The following is an 18,739-nucleotide window of genomic DNA, read 5'->3' on the forward strand; positions in this document are numbered from 1 at the left end:
TGATATCACCATGGTAGCTGATGCATCCCTGCAGCGCGTTGTTAGTGCGGTGCGGCTGGCTCGGGCAGCTTTACAACTGCAGCAAAATCTTCAAAACGGTCAAGTCGAAGGACGGCTTCTGTTGCGGATTCAACTTTCATTACGGCTTGAGTAAAAGGTAGTCTAACGGCGCGCAAGTCGCAAGCGCGTCGAGATCGTTTCGCAAGTTTAGAGCACGTCGTGTAATTTTAGCGGCAGATACAAAGACGAGAGCGTTCAGCCGGAAGTTCACGACGACTCCACCGATTTCAATGTTACTCTCGAGTATCTACCGGGGGTGCATAAGATTCTGGTGAGGCAAATCTTTCGCGAAAAGAGGAGGATTTTTTCGGGGCTTAGCCCTTCAACGCCTACTGCCAATACTATAGTTGCCAGAAACGCATTTAAGGATCCACACAACTAAGCCTACTAGAAAAGGAGATATTTTCGTTTTCTTTGCACCCGTAAAGGCACTGTAAAGATGAATTGTTCTTCTAAAAAATGGCATATAGATTGCATGTAGATTCGGTTTAGTCTGTTTTTAGCTCAGTTTTTGATGATAACGTGTTTCGTCAAATTCCAAGTAGGCATAGTTAGCATTGTTACTGACGTCTAGAAGTGCGCTATAAATGGATAGATCGGTATCTGTTATAATTTTACCTTTGGAATACCTTTGGAAGCTTTCTCAGATGCAAAGTGTGAAATTAAAAGAATACAGAAATTCAAAATGGCGAATCCAATACGGCGGGCACGAAAATCAAGAAATCAAGCTATTTTCGTGAAACCTGCAGTAGTGACCTACAGCGCTTTTCATACGGCGGAAAATGAAGGGACTATCTAGATGGTGATCTGTAAGATATTCTCCCGAAATAGTAAGCTTGACGCTCTGAATGATAAACTTCACTCACAAATATAGCAAAATTTCAGCTTGAAAAATGTCAACTTGAGAGTTCAATATCAGAGTTATGTCGTACAGATTACCCTTCATTTTTCTCCGGTTCATAGGTTGCTCATTTCGTACATGCTTTTAGGATCCAGGTCATATTTACCAATAGACAAAAAACGAACGAACGAAAAAGAAGCGAGATAAAATTCTGATATCTTTTTCGGTTATCGCTACTTATAGTCTCAGTTGAAGAAAAACTCAAATTTTATTCTTAAAACACTTATCAACAAAGTCGGGCGTTAAAGGGTTAAAGCTCCCGTTTCCTCGCCACAGCCATCTTGAGTGGTGACATCAGGAGCGAGGAAATTCATGCTAAAAATTCCTGCGGACCTCCTCGCTTCTGACGTTCTCAACCAGGAGACTCGTCGCGATTGATTCGGACGTTGGATACGCTTTCGAGCGCACAATTGGCGAGCTGAACGTAGAAAAGTCTTCTTTGCAGAAGGCTCCAGGAAGCGGTCGCGACTTGGGACTTACGATCGCCGTAAATATCGACCGTCATAATTACAAGTACTCGGTGCGACCCTACGTAGGCGCGTCGATTTTCATACACGACGCCATCGATTTCCCCGATATCGGCGCGCATCATGCAATCGTGTCGCCCAGTCACATCGTGGCGATACCCGTTTCCGGCACCTCCATTAAGAGCATGCACAGTATGCGCAACCTGCCCCTGGAGAAGCGTTTGTGCTACTTCGACAACGAGGTAGGCGCGTGCTCGTCGGTCTCTTCTTTCGATATATTCGCGAAACACGCTGCTTCTTTCTTCTCGCGAAAAACACACCAAGTATTCGCAATTCTGTACATTTATGACGGACGAAACCGCAGGTGCCAGGCGAGAGCCATTATAGCTTCCAGTCCTGCGTCTCCCAGTGCATAGCCGAGCACTTGCAGGACAAATGCGGCTGCTTGCCGTTTTACTACCCGGAAACACGTAAGTCGCCCGGAGGATCGCAGGTATTCGCACGAAAAGATCTGAGATGGCTCGCCTCGAATTTTATCGGCAATCGATAGAGGAGACGACCCCCCCAGTCTTATAATTTTCATAAAAATACACAATATTTCCAGATTTTTGCTCCGATTACTGTGACGTATTAAAGTTTCCCGTGTGTTGACAGATGTCGGGATAAGAACGTGTTACTTGACCGACGTAGATTGTATCTTGGCCCACCGAGGAAAAGGTAGGAGGATATTTTATTATATTGTATCGCGAGACGGACGTTTTTCCCAATTTAATAAAATTATTAAATAAATTTTATATAATATATTTCATACAATATTATATAATATTAAATTAATATAATATTATATTATAATATAATATTAAAATAAAATATAATTTTATATAATATAAATTTTTAATAAATATTTAATAAATATGATTATGATAAGACAACTCTTCTCCACAATGCTCGTTATTAACTTTCAATCGACTCGCTGGTTGTACAAAGTTACGTATATTTTGAACGTTTTACGTAGGAAATTCAGGAAAAGATATATTGGTCAAAGGAGCTTGCAGAAAATGTCTGCCTCAATGCACCGACATCATGTACGCCATTGATATGGAGGATATTAAAATGGACGCTGTGGGGTACGAATCGGAGTTAACGTGAGTCCATTTATACATTCCACGGGATATTTCGTCTGCAATCGATGGGACATCGAGGGAGTTTATTTTCAAAGGACATGCAAGGTCATATCTGTATTTTGCAGGCGTGGCTTGGATCTGAACAATATATCCTTAGCGTACGTATTCTTCGCCGATATCTCGTACGTCGAATACCGCAAGGAGAGTATCCTCGGCTGGGATGGATTACTGGGTGAGTCAGTCAAATCAAAATCAAATATGAAATCAGAATCAAGCACGAACAGAGAACGATCAAATATTATTAAAATTAAAAACTGACAAAAGTATCCTCGAATATTTAATTTCACTTTTTTCTAATAAAGTTGCACGCGTTTATGTTTCAGCGTCCTTCGGCGGCATCTTCGGGCTGTGCCTCGGCGGTTCCATGATGAGCGTGATAGAGTTGGTCTATCTCTCGGTGAGGGAGTTCTTCAAGCTCCGTAAAACGCAGGGACAATCACGTGGAAATTTGCCGCCAGCTACGGATGTGTTCCTGTCGAATCCCGCTGAAAAAACCCAGCTGCAGAAGAGACCGCTGAACCATCGAGAGTTCATCGACAAGCGTGTTTATGTCATCAGTGGTATCAATAAGAGCCTTCAAAAATGACAGAAAGCGATGAACCTTTTTTTTTTAATATAAACGCATAGGAAAACATTCACTTCATGTTTAAACTCACTTTTATTCTTGGTTTTTGCTGCAATATATTGTAATATTATATGATATACAAAATATACTTTACAATACAACGTTATACGATGTAACATGATGTAAAACAATGCAATGCATATAATATATATAAAAATTAAAATCTTAAAAATCACACATAAATAAATTGATGGAAGAAATTGAATGTAATTGATAAAAAAATAAATGTAATTGATAAATTAAGAAATTGATTGTAATTGAAAAAAGTCGGCAACCAATACCGGCGTTTTTAGAGTTTATTTACTTAGATACGTCTTAACGTGTTGTTAAAAGTTTTACAAAAAAATATGTTCTCTGATGTAAATTTATTGCTATTCTGGTTTTTTCTTTTTTTTTTTTTTTACTTCAAATGCTAGCGAAATGTGTAAATTATGTTTGTGTTATATATTTAGAAACTCAATAGCGTACATATATATAGTCATGTTTCCACAGAACATTAATATAAATTCATGTTTTATATACATATACATGTGTATATAAGTAGCAAAAGATTAGTGTATCTTGAAGTCTACTTCATGTAAGGCTTCTAAAGGCAGTATTTTCCTATTTGTAAAACACAACGATACAAAAATATCATTCATCATTGTTAATAACAATTTTTCGAGGCAGTTTTTCGTTAAGATGCTTAGACGGAATCCCTCCGGACACATAGTTCACATGGTCCTCCCATTATCTTTCATGTACTCTCCACTCGTCGTGTATATCTCAGCGCTTCATCTTGTCGAGAATCGGCACGACCATATCAAAGGACGGTCGCTTACCCGGATCTTCATTCATGCAAATCCGGATGAGTTTGGCGAGATGTGGAGAAATCCCTGGTGGAATGTTCACGCGTAAATCTTCCAACGCAATCTGGAATAAAGATTATCGAGTCTCAATTTAATGCTGTGAATTTATCTTATGATAAAACATTGTTGTGCGAAATAATTCCACGTGTTCCAGGTGTTCTTCCACAAAAGTTGAGAAAAATAAAAGAAACTTTTATTATAATTTAATAAAATAACAATTATAGTCACCTTCATTCCACACTCCATAGGTGACAGATCCGCAAATGGTACCTCTCTGGTCGCCAACTCCCACAACAGAACAGCGAAGCTCCACATATCGCTAGCCTCGAGATTGATGTCCGCTGGACGCTTGCTCAGCGCTTCTGGCGACATCCACGCTGGCTCGTAAATTCGTCCGACTTCTTGGAATGAGAACTTCGCATCCGCCATGTTCACGCGAGCCGTTAAGTCCTCGTCAATCTAAAATCCGCATGGAACATTACAGATTTCGAATATACTTAAGTATCTTTAGTTATTCTTATACAATTGCTATGAATATCAAAAACTCACCATTATATGCTTACTGTTCAGGTGAAATCTGCACCTGTTCTGTCGATCCAAACCGTGAAGAAACGCCATAGCTCTGGCAACATCGAGAGCTAGCCGAAGAGCACGAGCCGTGTCCACCACAACGCCGGTTCCACCGTGAAGAAGCCGATGCAAACTACCTCGCGCCATGTATTGCGAAACGGTCGCCAGTTGCGGTGGCTGATTCACGCAGCCGAGAACCGGCAAAACATTAGGGTGCGAGAAGATCCTCAGCTTCGGAAATTCCTCATTGAAGTCCCGGGAAATACGCGCGGTGCACTCGCGAATGTTCAGGATTTTAGCCACGATATCATTGTTCTGCCATCGTCCTCTCCAAGTTTCACCACTCGGTGTACTTGCAAGATGCGTATGGAGCGATAGATCCGCCATGCTGATTCCTTTGTGCCTTGATAGAGTTGCATCTCCTGATAGAAATTATACAGAAATGTAATTTACCCCCACCTAATGCCCTAGAATTTCTTTTCAAGATTTAAACATATAGATAGATATATTGTATCTTGAGATATAAGACTTACGGCTCCTTGTCTTCAAACCTAGCCAGCTCTGGTCTTTAAACTGAATTTTCTTCAAGTCTTGCCCATACTCCACTGCCAAGTCTGGCAGGAACAAAAAACATATTGCATAAGCAAACATAAAAAGATATTAATTCCTGTTATCATTTTCTACATACCATGCAGTCTTTTAGCCACAACACCTCTGGCTTTATCAAGGGGAGTATCTCCATCCTTGTTAGCAATGGACACAAGAGCACCAGCGGCAACTAATTCTTCCGCAACTGCTTGGTCTCCCCAGAAACAGGCATAGTGCAAGGCAGTATTTCCATGTTCATTTGTAACATTTACATCGGCACGGTTTCTAAGTAACTGCAAGTAAAGTTATTTAAATTTTCTACTTTGAATAAGATAACTTGAACCAAAGCAAATAGAGTATTAATAAATGTCTTTTTACCAACTGTACTATCTCTTTGTGACCGTGCGCCGAAGCAAGATGTAAAGGTGTATCGTCGCCTCTGTTGGTAGCATTAATACGTGCCCCTCTACTGACAAGCAACTCAGCCAATTTTAAGTGACCTTCCTTAGAACACCAGTGAAGTGGACTAAACCCATGGTCATCACTATGTATATAAAACAATTGTGAACGCATGTTTAAATAAAATAAAACATTCTATAACAAAAAGGGCTTAAAGTTTATATCATTGGGGACTGCCATCATATGCAGAGACAAATACAAGCAGTTTCTCAGAAATGTTAACTAAAGAATAAGATTCAAGCGTCATAAATTACATTTCTATTTAATTACAATCATTTGTTGAATACTTCTTGAATATTCCCTGATAATAAAATTTTATGCAAATTTATGAGCAGAGCCTGCTTCCTAGTGCGTTAATGAAACATTTTTCATAGAAAATACTTTTCACTGAGCCATGTGATCATCTCCAACAAGCCTAATTATAGAATCTGAGAAACCACAACATCCGACTGCAAGTCTCATCCAAAAAAGGAGCTCTGAGGTAATTACCCTTGATTCATGTCATGCTCCGTATCATCCAGCCAGACGCGGACCTGCATGGCATTGCCCTCGCGACACCACTGAAATATATCTTCCATTCTTTTCTCCCGTTATATCATAGACTGACGGTAAACACAAGCGATACGCGAGCGAGTATATCAGAAGCGACGGCACAGTTCGTGCTCCCAAACGGCTAGTCGTCATACGCTAAATATAGCCATATTCGTAACACCAACACACAGCGGTAATCTTATTACTCGCTGCGCTTGATTCTCTTTTGTAGGAAATACGTGTCAGACGAAGTGCGTACTCCAGGCGCGAGTGTACACGAATAACGTGCAATTGCTGACCCAGCAGTTGCTGAAGCTGTACCGGTTACACGGCTGACCATATACGATGCGTCTTCTGACGATCAGCATGCAGAACGATATATTCAAACCACACCGTCAAACACCAGCCCGTAGCTGTGGGCGGACATTGCTTTCCCCTTTTACGTTACATCCTTGACATGAACCATCGACGAGACACTAATAACAGAGAGGAAGCTGAAAACGGCCAATACGGCGTTTTCGGCGACACCGATTTTTCGCACTGGAAATAGGCGCCATCTGCATCCATCTTGAGGGGAGAACTACGATGCTACATCCACTTTTAGGTCTTGGTGGTAAAATCTGCATGTGGTGGAAGTCCGTGCTACAGCAGCGGATAATCTAACATTTAATAAGAACGAGACAAAATTCGCATGAGATGAAATTCCACTCTTTAACGCTACCATGACCTTTAATTATTCTCCGAAAACGGCGTTAGAACAACTTTGACATTCTGTACAATTAGTTGCTAACATATTTTCTAATCGTACACATTCCTCTTTAATTAACATAAAGCTAACAAATATCCGATGCTTCGACAGAATAATTTTCTTTATTTTCAGTAAGCAATAAGTAGTAAATCAATGTCGCGTACAGTTGAAAGGCCTCCTCGCATTCCCCCCGTTGTCCCGGAACCTTCGAGAAAAGAAAAGATGCCCAAGGACAAGTCTCTCTTGCTTCAACCGCCGCCGAGGCCCGCAATGTTTACATCGCGCCGATTGTGTTGATCGGCTCGCGAGCGACGACACTTCTTGCCCTTCGTTTGACGTTTGACGAATTTTCCGGGAATAAGAAGTCGGAATTTCTCAGTTGGCGCTACTGTTCTAATATGTCACTTCTTTTGTACAGTAGAAAAGTGTTGCAGAGTTTTATTATAGTTATAAGTTTTACTTGTAAAAACTTATGTACACATATATACAATAAAAAAAATAATTTGAGTTTGATACTTCTAAAAATAACACAATACGTGTTGCGCTTGTACTTGGCGCCTTTTTTTTACCTTTTTTAAAAAGGTAAATTTTATATAATATTAAATACACGTACGTTTCACGTATAACATGATTGACTTGGAGTACTCCGTGCCCACGCGTGTTATTCATAGCGACGCATTCATACTTTCTCTGATCTGTTACATCGGATTCGATAATCTGCAAGGCAGAACATAAACCTGAAACATAAAATGTGATATTCTCGAACAGCGTTCCTCTCAGGATTTTCTTGTCCAAAGAAAGATCAATGATGCGACCGCAGATCTCGTGTATGTCATGTCAAAATAGAGACAGTTTGAATTCAGCGTAATATGATTCTTGGAACAGACGTAAATAATTATTGTGAAGTTTGAAGCGACTCTCTCTCTCTCTCTCTCAGGCATGCTTTGACAACACGAGTTGTTTTCATTTTCAGCTAACGGACGACGCAGGCATTAACATTGATCGGCAAGGTGGGGGGTAACCGTGCCTTCCCGATTGTTTGTTTTCGTACGCTTATATATGACTCCGTGATTGCGGAAAGGACATTGCGCCTCGGGCCGACGAACGACGCGCATACCGCGACGCAGAATAGTACGAGTGTCGGTTAATACGCGTTTCTTTGTCCCCGAATCTTACTTGCGCGAGTGTTAGAGCTAGAGTCAGTGTCGTCGCCAGTGCTACGATGGAGTATCCGGGGGTGCTGCGACGGAGTAACCAGAAGGAGAACGTCGGATCGAGAAATCAGGATGGAGAGAGGACTTGGAGCGCGCCGAGAGACGTAACCGAGGACAGCGATACATCATATATGGTATTCGAGGTACCTCGAGTAATTATTATTACACAGGATTTTTCTAATTTTAACGGACCTTACTCGAAGTAAGGACATACCCGAGTCGAAATTAGATCAGCATTCATAGTTATCATCTGAAAAATGATAAAATAGCTTGAGATTTGATTATTCGTTAAACTAATTTCACGTAACATGAGGTTCTACTTTTCTTTTCTCGTAAAATATGAATGTCTATTCAAGCAAGGTTGCTGAGGCAAGCTAAGGTTTATGAATACAAATTTTTAATTACGTTCTCAATGAAAAATTGCACATAATTTAAAAAACTATGAATAATGATCTTAGAATCTGATATAACAATTTTACAAGTGTAGATTTTTATTCGTCTAATAATGCTCAGATTGCTGTTTTCGTTTAGAATTTGCTAGAATGTCCGTTTCTCATTCTTGTTTATCTTTCTTATTGTACCGAATCTGAATTAAAACCTCTATTAGTGAAACAGCATTATTAGACATAACCGTTGTCTTTTTGCAGCTTCAGCTCTTTTGAGAGCTACAATTCTCATCATTCTCATTAGAAAAAAGAAAAGAAAAAAAAGAAAAGATAAAAGGAAAAAAGAACTTTAAGAATGATGAGAATAAAAAGTATTTTTCATTTCCCATTTCCTCTAATTCTCATATGACTATTTAATCCTTATATATTTATCTCACGCGCAGTTCTAACAAAGGCAGTTCTATTTACGTTTTTATCTTTGTTCTCTTTCTTGCGCTGTTAAGCGAATATATAATCAAAATCAACAAAATCAACAAAAATTGCTCATTTAAATTAAGAATGTAAGGATCAAATACATATACATTACCGAAATAAACGAGTATTAAATAACTGCGGAATACGTCGCTGTTGAAGACTCATCACGGGCGAGACTGCGAGAGTAGCCAGATGTAACGTTCAGGTAGGACAAAGCTTGTTCACTATTGCGCACCTAGATATTCTACATTGATTTTTCAAGTTGGATGCAATTTGCAGGATCAATGTAGAATTAATATTTCGACTCGGGAAAGATTCGGGAATGAGAACGAATTGTCATTGCACTTGGACAATCTTCTGACACTGATTTCTGGTATTGATCGATATTCGATTTTCGGTACTGATTTACTCTTTCATTCCTCTACAAGAAAAAAAAATTTATACGACTCGTTCATTTATCCGCGTTTTGATGAATTTGATGAATTTGATGAATAAATTAAATATTGATCGGTCTTCAATTTTCGGTACAGATTTATTCTCTCATTTCTTTATAAGACAAGAAGAATTGATACGAATCATCCGTTTATTCGAGTTAATTTGTTGAGTAAATTAGAGAGATAAATACCTGAAAAATGAGAACAAATTGTCATTATACTTGGACAATTTTCTGACACTGATTTACGGTATTGATTGATATTCGATTTTCGGTACTGATTTACTCTTTCATTTCTCTATAAGAAAAAAAAATTCATACGAATCGTTCATTTATTCGCGTTAATTTGATGAATAAGTTAAATATTGATCGATCTTCAATTTTCAGTACCGACTGATTCTCTAATTTCTTTATAAAAGAATAAAAATTGATACGAATTGTTCTTTTAACCGACTTAATTTGTTGAGTAAATTAGTGGGGTAAGTACCTGCAAGATGAAAACAACTTGTCATTGCACTTCATTGTCATTGTCATTGCACTTCGACAATTTTCTTGACATTGATTTATGGTATTGATCCGTCTTCGGTTTTCGGTACTAATTTATTTTCGCATCTTTTTATAAGACAAAAAAATTGATACGAATCGTTCGTTTATCCGAGTTAATTTGTTGAATAAGATTAGAGGGGTAAGTACCTGAAAAATGAGAACAAATTGTCATTGCACGTGGGCAATTTTTTGACACTGATTTATGGTATTAATTGATATTCGATTTTCGGTACTGATTTACTCTTTCATTTCTCTATAAGAAAAATTCATACGTATCGTTCATTTATCCGCGTTAATTTGATGAATAAATTAAATATTGATCGGTCTTCAATTTTCGGTACTGACTGATTCTCTAATTTCTTTATAAGAGAATAAAAATTGATACGAATCGTTCCTTTATCCGATTTAATTTGTTGAGTAAATTAGTGGGGTAAGTACCTGCAAGATGAAAACAACTTGTCATTGCACTTAGACAATTTTCTAACGCTGATTTATAGTATTAATCAATATCCGGTTTTCGATACTGATTTGGTCTTTGATTTCTCTATAAAAGAAAAAAAGATTGATACAAATTGTTCATTTATCCGCGTTAATTTGATGAAAAAATTAGATATTGCACGGTCTTCGATTTTCGGTACTAATTTATTTTCGCATCTTTTTATAAGCCAAAAAAAATTGATACGAATCGTTCGTTTATCCGAGTTAATTTGTTGAATAAGATTAGAGGGGTAAGTACCTGAAAAATGAGAACAAATTGTCATTGCACGTGGGCAATTTTTTGACACTGATTTATGGTATTAATTGATATTCGATTTTCGGTACTGATTTACTCTTTCATTTCTCTATAAGAAAAATTCATACGTATCGTACATTTATCCGCGTTAATTTGATGAATAAATTAAATATTGATCGGTCTTCAATTTTCGGTACTGACTGATTCTCTAATTTCTTTATAAGAGAATAAAAATTGATACGAATCGTTCCTTTATCCGACTTAATTTGTTGAGTAAATTAGTGGGGTAAGTACCTGCAAGATGAAAACAACTTGTCATTGCACTTAGACAATTTTCTAACGCTGATTTATAGTATTAATCAATATCCGGTTTTCGATACTGATTTGGTCTTTGATTTCTCTATAAAAGAAAAAAAGATTGATACAAATTGTTCATTTATCCGCGTTAATTTGATGAAAAAATTAGATATTGCACGGTCTTCGATTTTCGGTACTGATTTATTTTCTCATTGTTTTACAATACAAAAAAAATTGATACGAATCGTTCGTTTATCCGAGTTAATTTGTTGAATAAGATTAGAGGGGTAAGTACCTGAAAAATAAAAACAAATTGTCATTGCACGTGGGCAATTTTTTGACACTGATTTATGGTATTAATCGATATTCGATTTTCGGTACTAATTTACTCTTTCATTTCTCTATAAGAAAACAAAATTAATACGAATCGCTCATTTATCCGCGTTAATTTGATGAAAAAATTTTTGATCGGTCTTCGGTTTTCGGTACTGATTTATTTTCTCATTTCTTTATAAGAAAAGAAAAATTGATACGGATCGTTCGTTTAACCGAGTTAATTTATTGAGTAAATTAGAAAAAGAGGGGTAAGTACCTGCAAGATGAAAACAACTTGTCATTGCACTTAGACAACTTTCTAACGCTGATTTATAGTATTGATCAATATCCGGTTTTCAGTGCTGATTTAGTCTTTGATTTCTCTATAAAAGAAAAAAAGATTGATACAAATCGTTTGTTTATCCACGTTAATTTGATAAATAAGTTCAATATTGATCGGTATTCGATTTTCGGTACTGATTTCTCCTTTTATTTTTCTATAAGAAAAGAAAAAATTCAGACGAATTGTTCATTTATCCGCGTTAATTTGACGAAGAAATTAGATATTGAACGGTCTTCGACTTTCGGTACTGATTTATTTTATCATTTTTTTATAAGACAAGAAAAATTGATACGAATCATTCGTTTATCTGAGTTAATTTGTTGAATAAGATTAGGGGGGTATGCACCTGAAAAATAAGAACAAATTGTAATTGCACGTGGACAATTTTCTGACGTTGATTTACGGTATTGATCGATATTCGATTTTCGGTACTGATTTACTCTTTCATTGCTCTATAAGAAAGGAAAAAATTGATACGAATCGTTTATTTATCCGCATTAATTTTTTTTTTATTATATATAAGTGGTCCATGGAACGATTAAATATTCGAATACATGTTGCCATATCAAAGTTTCCTCTATAATAAACGATTTGACACGTCTGGAGATGCATGATGTATCGCATTCCCTTCGTCCTGCTTCCCTGCATAAAATGTCGAATTGAAACGTATTAAAAGGTATTGACATTTTGAATATGTCTGAATTCTGAATCTTTTTGATCCGAAGAAAAGGATTGAAAAGTATTAGTTCCCATTAAATTTTACTGCGCTAAATGCGAGACGGTCTCTTTCGCCCAGGTGCCTCACCAGGGAAATTTCTTTGGTACGCTAAATCCCGTCCATCAGGCCATCAGTCTTTGTGGTATATCTCGTCGGTGCATAAGGTTTATATTACCTGTACATACATATTTTGAAACATTTTCTTTGGATATTATATCAAACGGATTTTGCGTGTCACGCAATATCCTTCGGACTACACGGACATTATTATTTTGATCATTTTGATTTCTTTGGTATTCATTGAATTATCCAGAACGCGCAACTACCATGTTGAACGACTCAATTGTCGTGTGAAATGTTTCGATTTTCACAAATTCATATAAAATTTTTCATTTTTCACTGATTCACAGAACTCTTTCACTTTTTATTAGTTCACGTTAGGAAAAAGATTCATGATCGCTGCCCCGAGCAGCTGCAACGCTTTTCGAATCATCTATGTCGGCGTGCTTTTACTCCTCAGATTTCTGTCATTAATAACTCGATAATTATTGCGAATCTCGCAAAACGGTACGGGACTTTTATGTTTGTCTCGACCCAATCTACCCTCACACTTCGGGTTGGCAGCTAATTACCGGACACTTCGTACGATCTTCATGATATTAATCATACACAATGTCAATTCTTTTTTTTTTGCACATGTCAACATGTTAATTCATCTTATAAGCGCGTAACAATGTGCGAGACCGTGCTTGTCGAGTACGCTATTATGGTTGTAGCACGCGGACATAAACCGTCTAAAAATGGATGTAGCACGGACTGCCACCACATACAGGTTTTACCGCCGAAACCTGAAAGTGGATGTAGCATCGTAGTTCCCCTCTCAAAATGGATGCAGATAGCGCCCTTTCCCAGTGCGGAAAATCGGTGTCGTGGAAAACACCGTGTTGGCTGCTCTCACGTTCCTCTCTGCTAATAAAGACCATTGGACTTACGGGCACCAGAGAAACTTCGCTGAGCGCTAACTACCTCTTAACAATATCACCAACGAGGTAATATAAAGACTGTCAACCCTGGATAAATTTTCGTATTGACTAAGGGGGCCCCAAGGGGCCCAGAGGGAATTGAAGTGATAATACCGACTGCTTTAGCTACGCCACCGACAAAGTAATATAAAGACTGACAGCCCTGAGTAAGTTGTCGTATCAACTAAAGGGGCCCGAAGGGGTCCGGAAGTAATTGTCATTACCGGTGCGCTTAATCGTTAGATTTTTCTAATTAATAAACTATTACAAATATCAAAAAACGCTATGGGATTTTTATAATTAATAGCTCGGTTGTTGCGAACATCGCAAAATGCTATGGGAATTTTATATTTATCTCAATCCGCTCTATGTCTTCATGAATTCCTCGGAGCGAGGAATTTGTGAAACACTCTGTATATGTGTTTCAGATTGCAATTTTAGTATTATTTAAACTTCGAATTATTAACTTAGGGAATGCCAACGTGTGTATATATTTAAAATAAAAATTATTCTAAATTTTCTCACGTCTTGCAATCCTAAGAGACGTACACACATACATATTCGACCTGTTTTCTGTATCAATAGTCTTTGACTGCGTTCAGCAGACCAAAGTGATCAGCAGTGATTCTCGCTCCTGATTGGTAAATACTTCTGGGTCTATGAAGAATCTAAAAGAATGCTCCAATTACAGACAATAATCACTAAGCGCTCTGATCATTTTGTTCTATTGAACGTGGCCTTTGATATCTTCCGATACATTTTTCCTATTATTCCATATCTGTTACCATCCATGCTTATTTCGAGCTATGTTTCATATTTCGGCTACGATATTCCTACGAGGGCGCTAGTGCATAGCGAAATTTCTCTGGTAAATCCCGTAAGGCGTAACAGTTTCTTTATAGTATCTCGTCGGTGACGCACTAACCCATCTTTTTTCTGAACGAGGAGTCAGCAATAATGACATTCAGCTCATGTGGCAGATACTCTATTGTAGTTCCGATAAACAGGTGATTCCTGGCTGCTAGAATATAGAATTCACATAAATATGGACGAGAATTTAAAATATTGGCTGAGATGTTTGGAGGAGAATGAATACGACATATGCGATAAAGCGCAGAGAGCACTGTTAAATATTTGCCATAAGTTGCTGATGTCTCCAGACGATGACAAATGTCGCGAAGTGCGTTTCGACAATGAAATCATCATTCAGAAAATTCTGCCTGCTGTAGGTGCTATCGAGTGTCTGGTCGAAGTCGGCTACGTCGAGGTCTGTATTCAATCCGAAGAGAACTTTGAATCTCTCCAGTGTATTCTTAATTGTTGTAATGAATAAAATGAATGTTTGATAAGCTGGCACGTTTGTTATGAGAATATTTTGATACTTTTTTTTGTAATACTTAAATAATAAACGTATATAATAGGATGGCGAGCGTTTATTTTTTCCACATGATACATCCCTCTCAAGGATCCAACATTTGTCGCAAATGTTATCTGCCAAATTAAAGAAATCTATAATTAAAAGTAAGGAACCTGAGGTGAAAAAAATATTCTTTAGAAACATTATCAGCCGCTCTGATAATGTTATGCTTTATGAGGATGAGAGATTGCAAAAGGAAGCTATGAGATTGATACCTATTGATACATTAAGCATGAAATCAGTGAAAACATTTAGAGAACTGCAAAGGTAACCAAGCCAGGTCTGCTTTTCACAAACTTCTCCTACAGTGAAACTTATTTTAGTTCATCTTTCATTCTGCAGATCTTATAAAGCATACAATTCAGCAAGTGGTATTTCCTCAGATATTGAGGAAGATTTGTCCCTCCGTGACTTTCTTTTAGTCACATTCACAAGCTGGTTTAAAGAAGAATTTTTCAAGTGGGTCGACAGTCCAATATGCCCGATGTGTTCTGTCTCATGTATATACACAGATACAGTACAATCTCCTGATATTCAATGTTCAAGGATAGAAATGTATAGGTAAGGTTCTTCAAGTATGTTTCAATAAGATCACACACTAAGCCAGAGTGCAAGTAATAATTAACAATCGTTAGTAGAAGTTGCAAGCAGCTTGCAGAATTGTCATTTTGATATTAATTCAACTGTAGATGCACAAGCTGCAAGGAAAGTGTCGCGTTTCCTCGTTATTTGCATCCAAAGCCGCTGTTAAGTACAAGACGCGGTCGTTGTGGTGAATGGGCTAATGTATTCACACTTATGTGTCGATCTTTAAAATACGACGCTCGACTTGTATTTGACGAGACAGATCACGTGTGGACAGAGGTATATCAAATTATCATATATTCGATACTTTCAGCAAATTTCCTTGTACGATTTGAAATACCACTTGTAACTCTTGATTTCCCCATCTTCAGGTATGGTCGCCGATGCAGAAGAAATGGATTCACGTAGACCCGTGCGAAAATGTGGTGAATAAGCCGCTGATGTACGAGAAAGGATGGCACAAAAAGCTTTCATATATAATAGCTTATTCGAAAGATGAGGTGCAGGATGTCACATGGCGTTACACGCGGGAACCAGAAGCTGTCCTTAAAAGAAGAACAATGTGCACTGAGGAAATTTTAACAAGATTAATTCGATTTCTGAGCAATAAACGACAAAATGCTGTTGGTTATAGCGCAATACGTATAAAATACGTCGTTAATCGAACTTTGTGTGAGCTCGCCAGTATGATATATATACCAAACTCACAAAGTCAGAGTTTAAGTGAGGATTCTTCTAAAGAGACCTATGAAGGACGAACCTCGGGTTCTCTCGTGTGGAGATTGGCACGAGGCGAGCTCATGTCTGCAGACAAAGACTACTTGGTATGAATATATTCTAAGTTTTCAGAATAGCATACGCGCGCGTAGATTTTCAAAATGCAAAAAAATTCTGCCTTGCCTTATTTTTAGAATAAAACATTCAAATATTTGAGAATTGCTTTTTTGTTTTTATAAAAGATTGTTACCAAGGACTTTATTACTGTTCATTTATTGAATTTATCCCTTTTATTAGAATAAGTGTATGTATAAGGACTACATTTGGGATGTCTCTAAATATGGACAAATATTCGAGCTGCGGTACAACATCATTAAAGATATATACCAGATTGTACATAATGATGGCACCTTCCTGGAGCAAATACATAAATGGTCTGAAGGAATAAATTCTACATGTGGTGGAATGTTTCGTAAAACAGAGGAAGACTGGAAAATGGTTTACTTGGCACGATCCGAGGGAACATCAAACGGACATGTTACATGGGCTTTCAAAGTTGCAAATCCTCAATTATGCATCGAGACATTTAACTTGAAAGCTAAGTCGCAAGTATTTCATGGAGCTAGTGTATCCTGGGAAATTGAAGCTATTTTTAATGATAATAAAACTGTTACAATACCTATTACACAATGCACTAGCTTTCATACGAAAAAAGTAGAGAAAGCTATGAGATTAAATTTACATGTAATATTATCTGGTGGAAAAGATGAATCCGCTTGGCAACATGCTCAACTTTTTCGACAAAGTTTAGAAGATACAGAAGAACCATCTATGATAATTACTATTCAATTGAAAAATCAATGTGTATAAATTCCTGTAAACTATACTTTTAACAATTGTATCATTGTAAATTATTCTACAAAATTATATTTATATTATATAAGTATATGATATTGTTTCTCTGGATTTTATATGGTAAAACTATTGCTATTCATCTAAGTACAAAATGTATAGCTCTATTATGATATATTTCTACTGGTACAAGACCCTTTTTTTGATGTAATATCATGAACATTAGTTATTAAAACATATTACGTTTAATCGCATATAACTGACTTCATCGACGGGTTAAAATGTTCCACACCTGGTATTCCTCGTTCATTCAATATATGGCTCTGAGCAGAGTTATCACATTCCTTCTCTTACGTCAATCACAACGATTTTGGAAATAAAAGAAAAACAGGGACAACGCGTACGCAGTCCTCAAGATAAAAAATATGCGTAATAATGGGAACCACGTCCAACCACCACGAAGGCGGACAAAAGACTACCTGGTATTCCTGTTACATCCTAGTGAATCATATGCACTTTGTCGTTCTTAATGTCGAAAGAATAATAGGCCTGCTCGTTTTGTCTATACTGCTGAACTGGTGCAACAAGTTGAAGTGAGAAAACCTACGTTTGTCTCATTTTAACTTAATGCAACCAGTTCAACAGTGCAGATAAAACGAACAGGCCTAATGTAACGAGTGCCCACTATCCAAGTTCAAACAGTTGCCAAACGACACGAACGGCCACGATTTGTCACGATCGTCACGTTAGAACGCGGTAGATTTGAATAGGTAGTACGGTATTTTTAATATAATAATTGAAATATACATGCACTTTTTAATAACATTATTCTTTTCAATATGTCGTATATTAAGGTCATCCTGAGCGTGTTGCATTCCATAAATTGCATGATTTTTAATAAATAAATAAGTAAATCATAATAAAAGGAATCGGCGTACGCATGCGTACTACGTATCACCTTGATGTTCTTTTCCGAAATGGATCGCAACGTTGCAACACGATTTCGAAACGTCGCTCTGCATTTTTCGCAATTTTGGCTTGCCAGAGGTATGTCTCTTGCGCAAATTTTCGTCAAAAGTGTCAAAAATAACTCGTGTACGCTTGTTGTAAAGTATTCTATGTTGAATATCCGCCGAAAATGTACATTTCTCAGCACGTCGGAGGAGCATCGCTCTTCGGGAGATTGGAAACTATGTTTTTGCTTTCGAAGTTTTCGATATGCCATAAAACAATCTCGTATGCAAAATATCATCGGATATGTCGAAAATAAAGCTCACGTGTTGCTATCGTGGCGAAATTCCGTCGAAAAAGCATCGTAATGTCGAGTGAAGTTTGCCGCTTTCGACTTTTCGAGAATCGCAAATGATGCTGCATGAATTGCATTAATTGCAAAATGGACGGCGGACAGCACAGTGAGAAAAACCGTTGCTGCAACTACGAATTGTCGGAAGAGTTTCGCGCGCGAATTATCGCCGGGAATGCCGAAAGTAATTTCGCGCGTTTCGCCGTGACAAATTAGCCGGCAAAAGTAAATTAAACGTGTCGCAAAAAAGGTTGTCGGGAGTATCGAAAAAAATTGGTCTGTTTGTAGCTGCACACTGCTGAACTGGTGCAATAAGTTAGAATGAGGAAACCTATATATTTGTCTCACTTTAACTTATTGCACCAGTTCAATAGTGCAGCTACAAAGAACAGACCAAATGTCT

The 18,739-nt window shown here is 37.6% G+C and overlaps 3 protein-coding genes across 3 annotated transcripts; 2 read left to right on the forward strand and 1 right to left on the reverse strand.

The window, feature by feature from the left end:
- The first annotated feature begins 11 nt into the window (after positions 1-11).
- LOC105184346 (pickpocket protein 28) lies at positions 12-3,274 on the forward strand. Its single transcript, XM_025305258.1, has 8 exons — positions 12-157; positions 232-331; positions 1,407-1,670; positions 1,793-1,898; positions 2,083-2,145; positions 2,444-2,573; positions 2,678-2,784; positions 2,936-3,274. The coding sequence occupies exons 1-8, from the start codon at positions 21-23 to the stop codon at positions 3,196-3,198; spliced, it is 1,170 nt and encodes a 389-aa protein (XP_025161043.1). The 5' UTR covers positions 12-20; the 3' UTR covers positions 3,199-3,274.
- Positions 3,275-3,590: 316 nt separating this feature from the next.
- On the reverse strand, positions 3,591-6,713 carry Ilk (integrin linked kinase). The gene is made up of 7 exons (XM_011143027.3): positions 6,192-6,713; positions 5,622-5,787; positions 5,344-5,536; positions 5,189-5,269; positions 4,635-5,077; positions 4,314-4,544; positions 3,591-4,149 (listed from the first exon to the last, which is right to left on the reverse strand). Exons 1-7 carry the CDS (start codon positions 6,278-6,280, stop codon positions 4,003-4,005), a joined length of 1,350 nt encoding a protein of 449 aa, XP_011141329.1. The 5' UTR covers positions 6,281-6,713; the 3' UTR covers positions 3,591-4,002.
- Positions 6,714-14,184: 7,471 nt separating this feature from the next.
- On the forward strand, positions 14,185-17,287 carry Pngl (N-glycanase Pngl). The gene is made up of 6 exons (XM_011139688.3): positions 14,185-14,729; positions 14,884-15,146; positions 15,222-15,440; positions 15,569-15,743; positions 15,836-16,288; positions 16,479-17,287. Exons 1-6 carry the CDS (start codon positions 14,508-14,510, stop codon positions 17,049-17,051), a joined length of 1,905 nt encoding a protein of 634 aa, XP_011137990.1. The 5' UTR covers positions 14,185-14,507; the 3' UTR covers positions 17,052-17,287.
- The last annotated feature ends 1,452 nt before the right edge of the window (positions 17,288-18,739 follow it).

Source organism: Harpegnathos saltator, unplaced genomic scaffold (assembly GCF_003227715.2).
Source record: "Harpegnathos saltator strain DR-91 unplaced genomic scaffold, Hsal_v8.6 scaffold12, whole genome shotgun sequence".
Taxonomy (NCBI): Eukaryota; Metazoa; Arthropoda; class Insecta; order Hymenoptera; family Formicidae; genus Harpegnathos; species Harpegnathos saltator.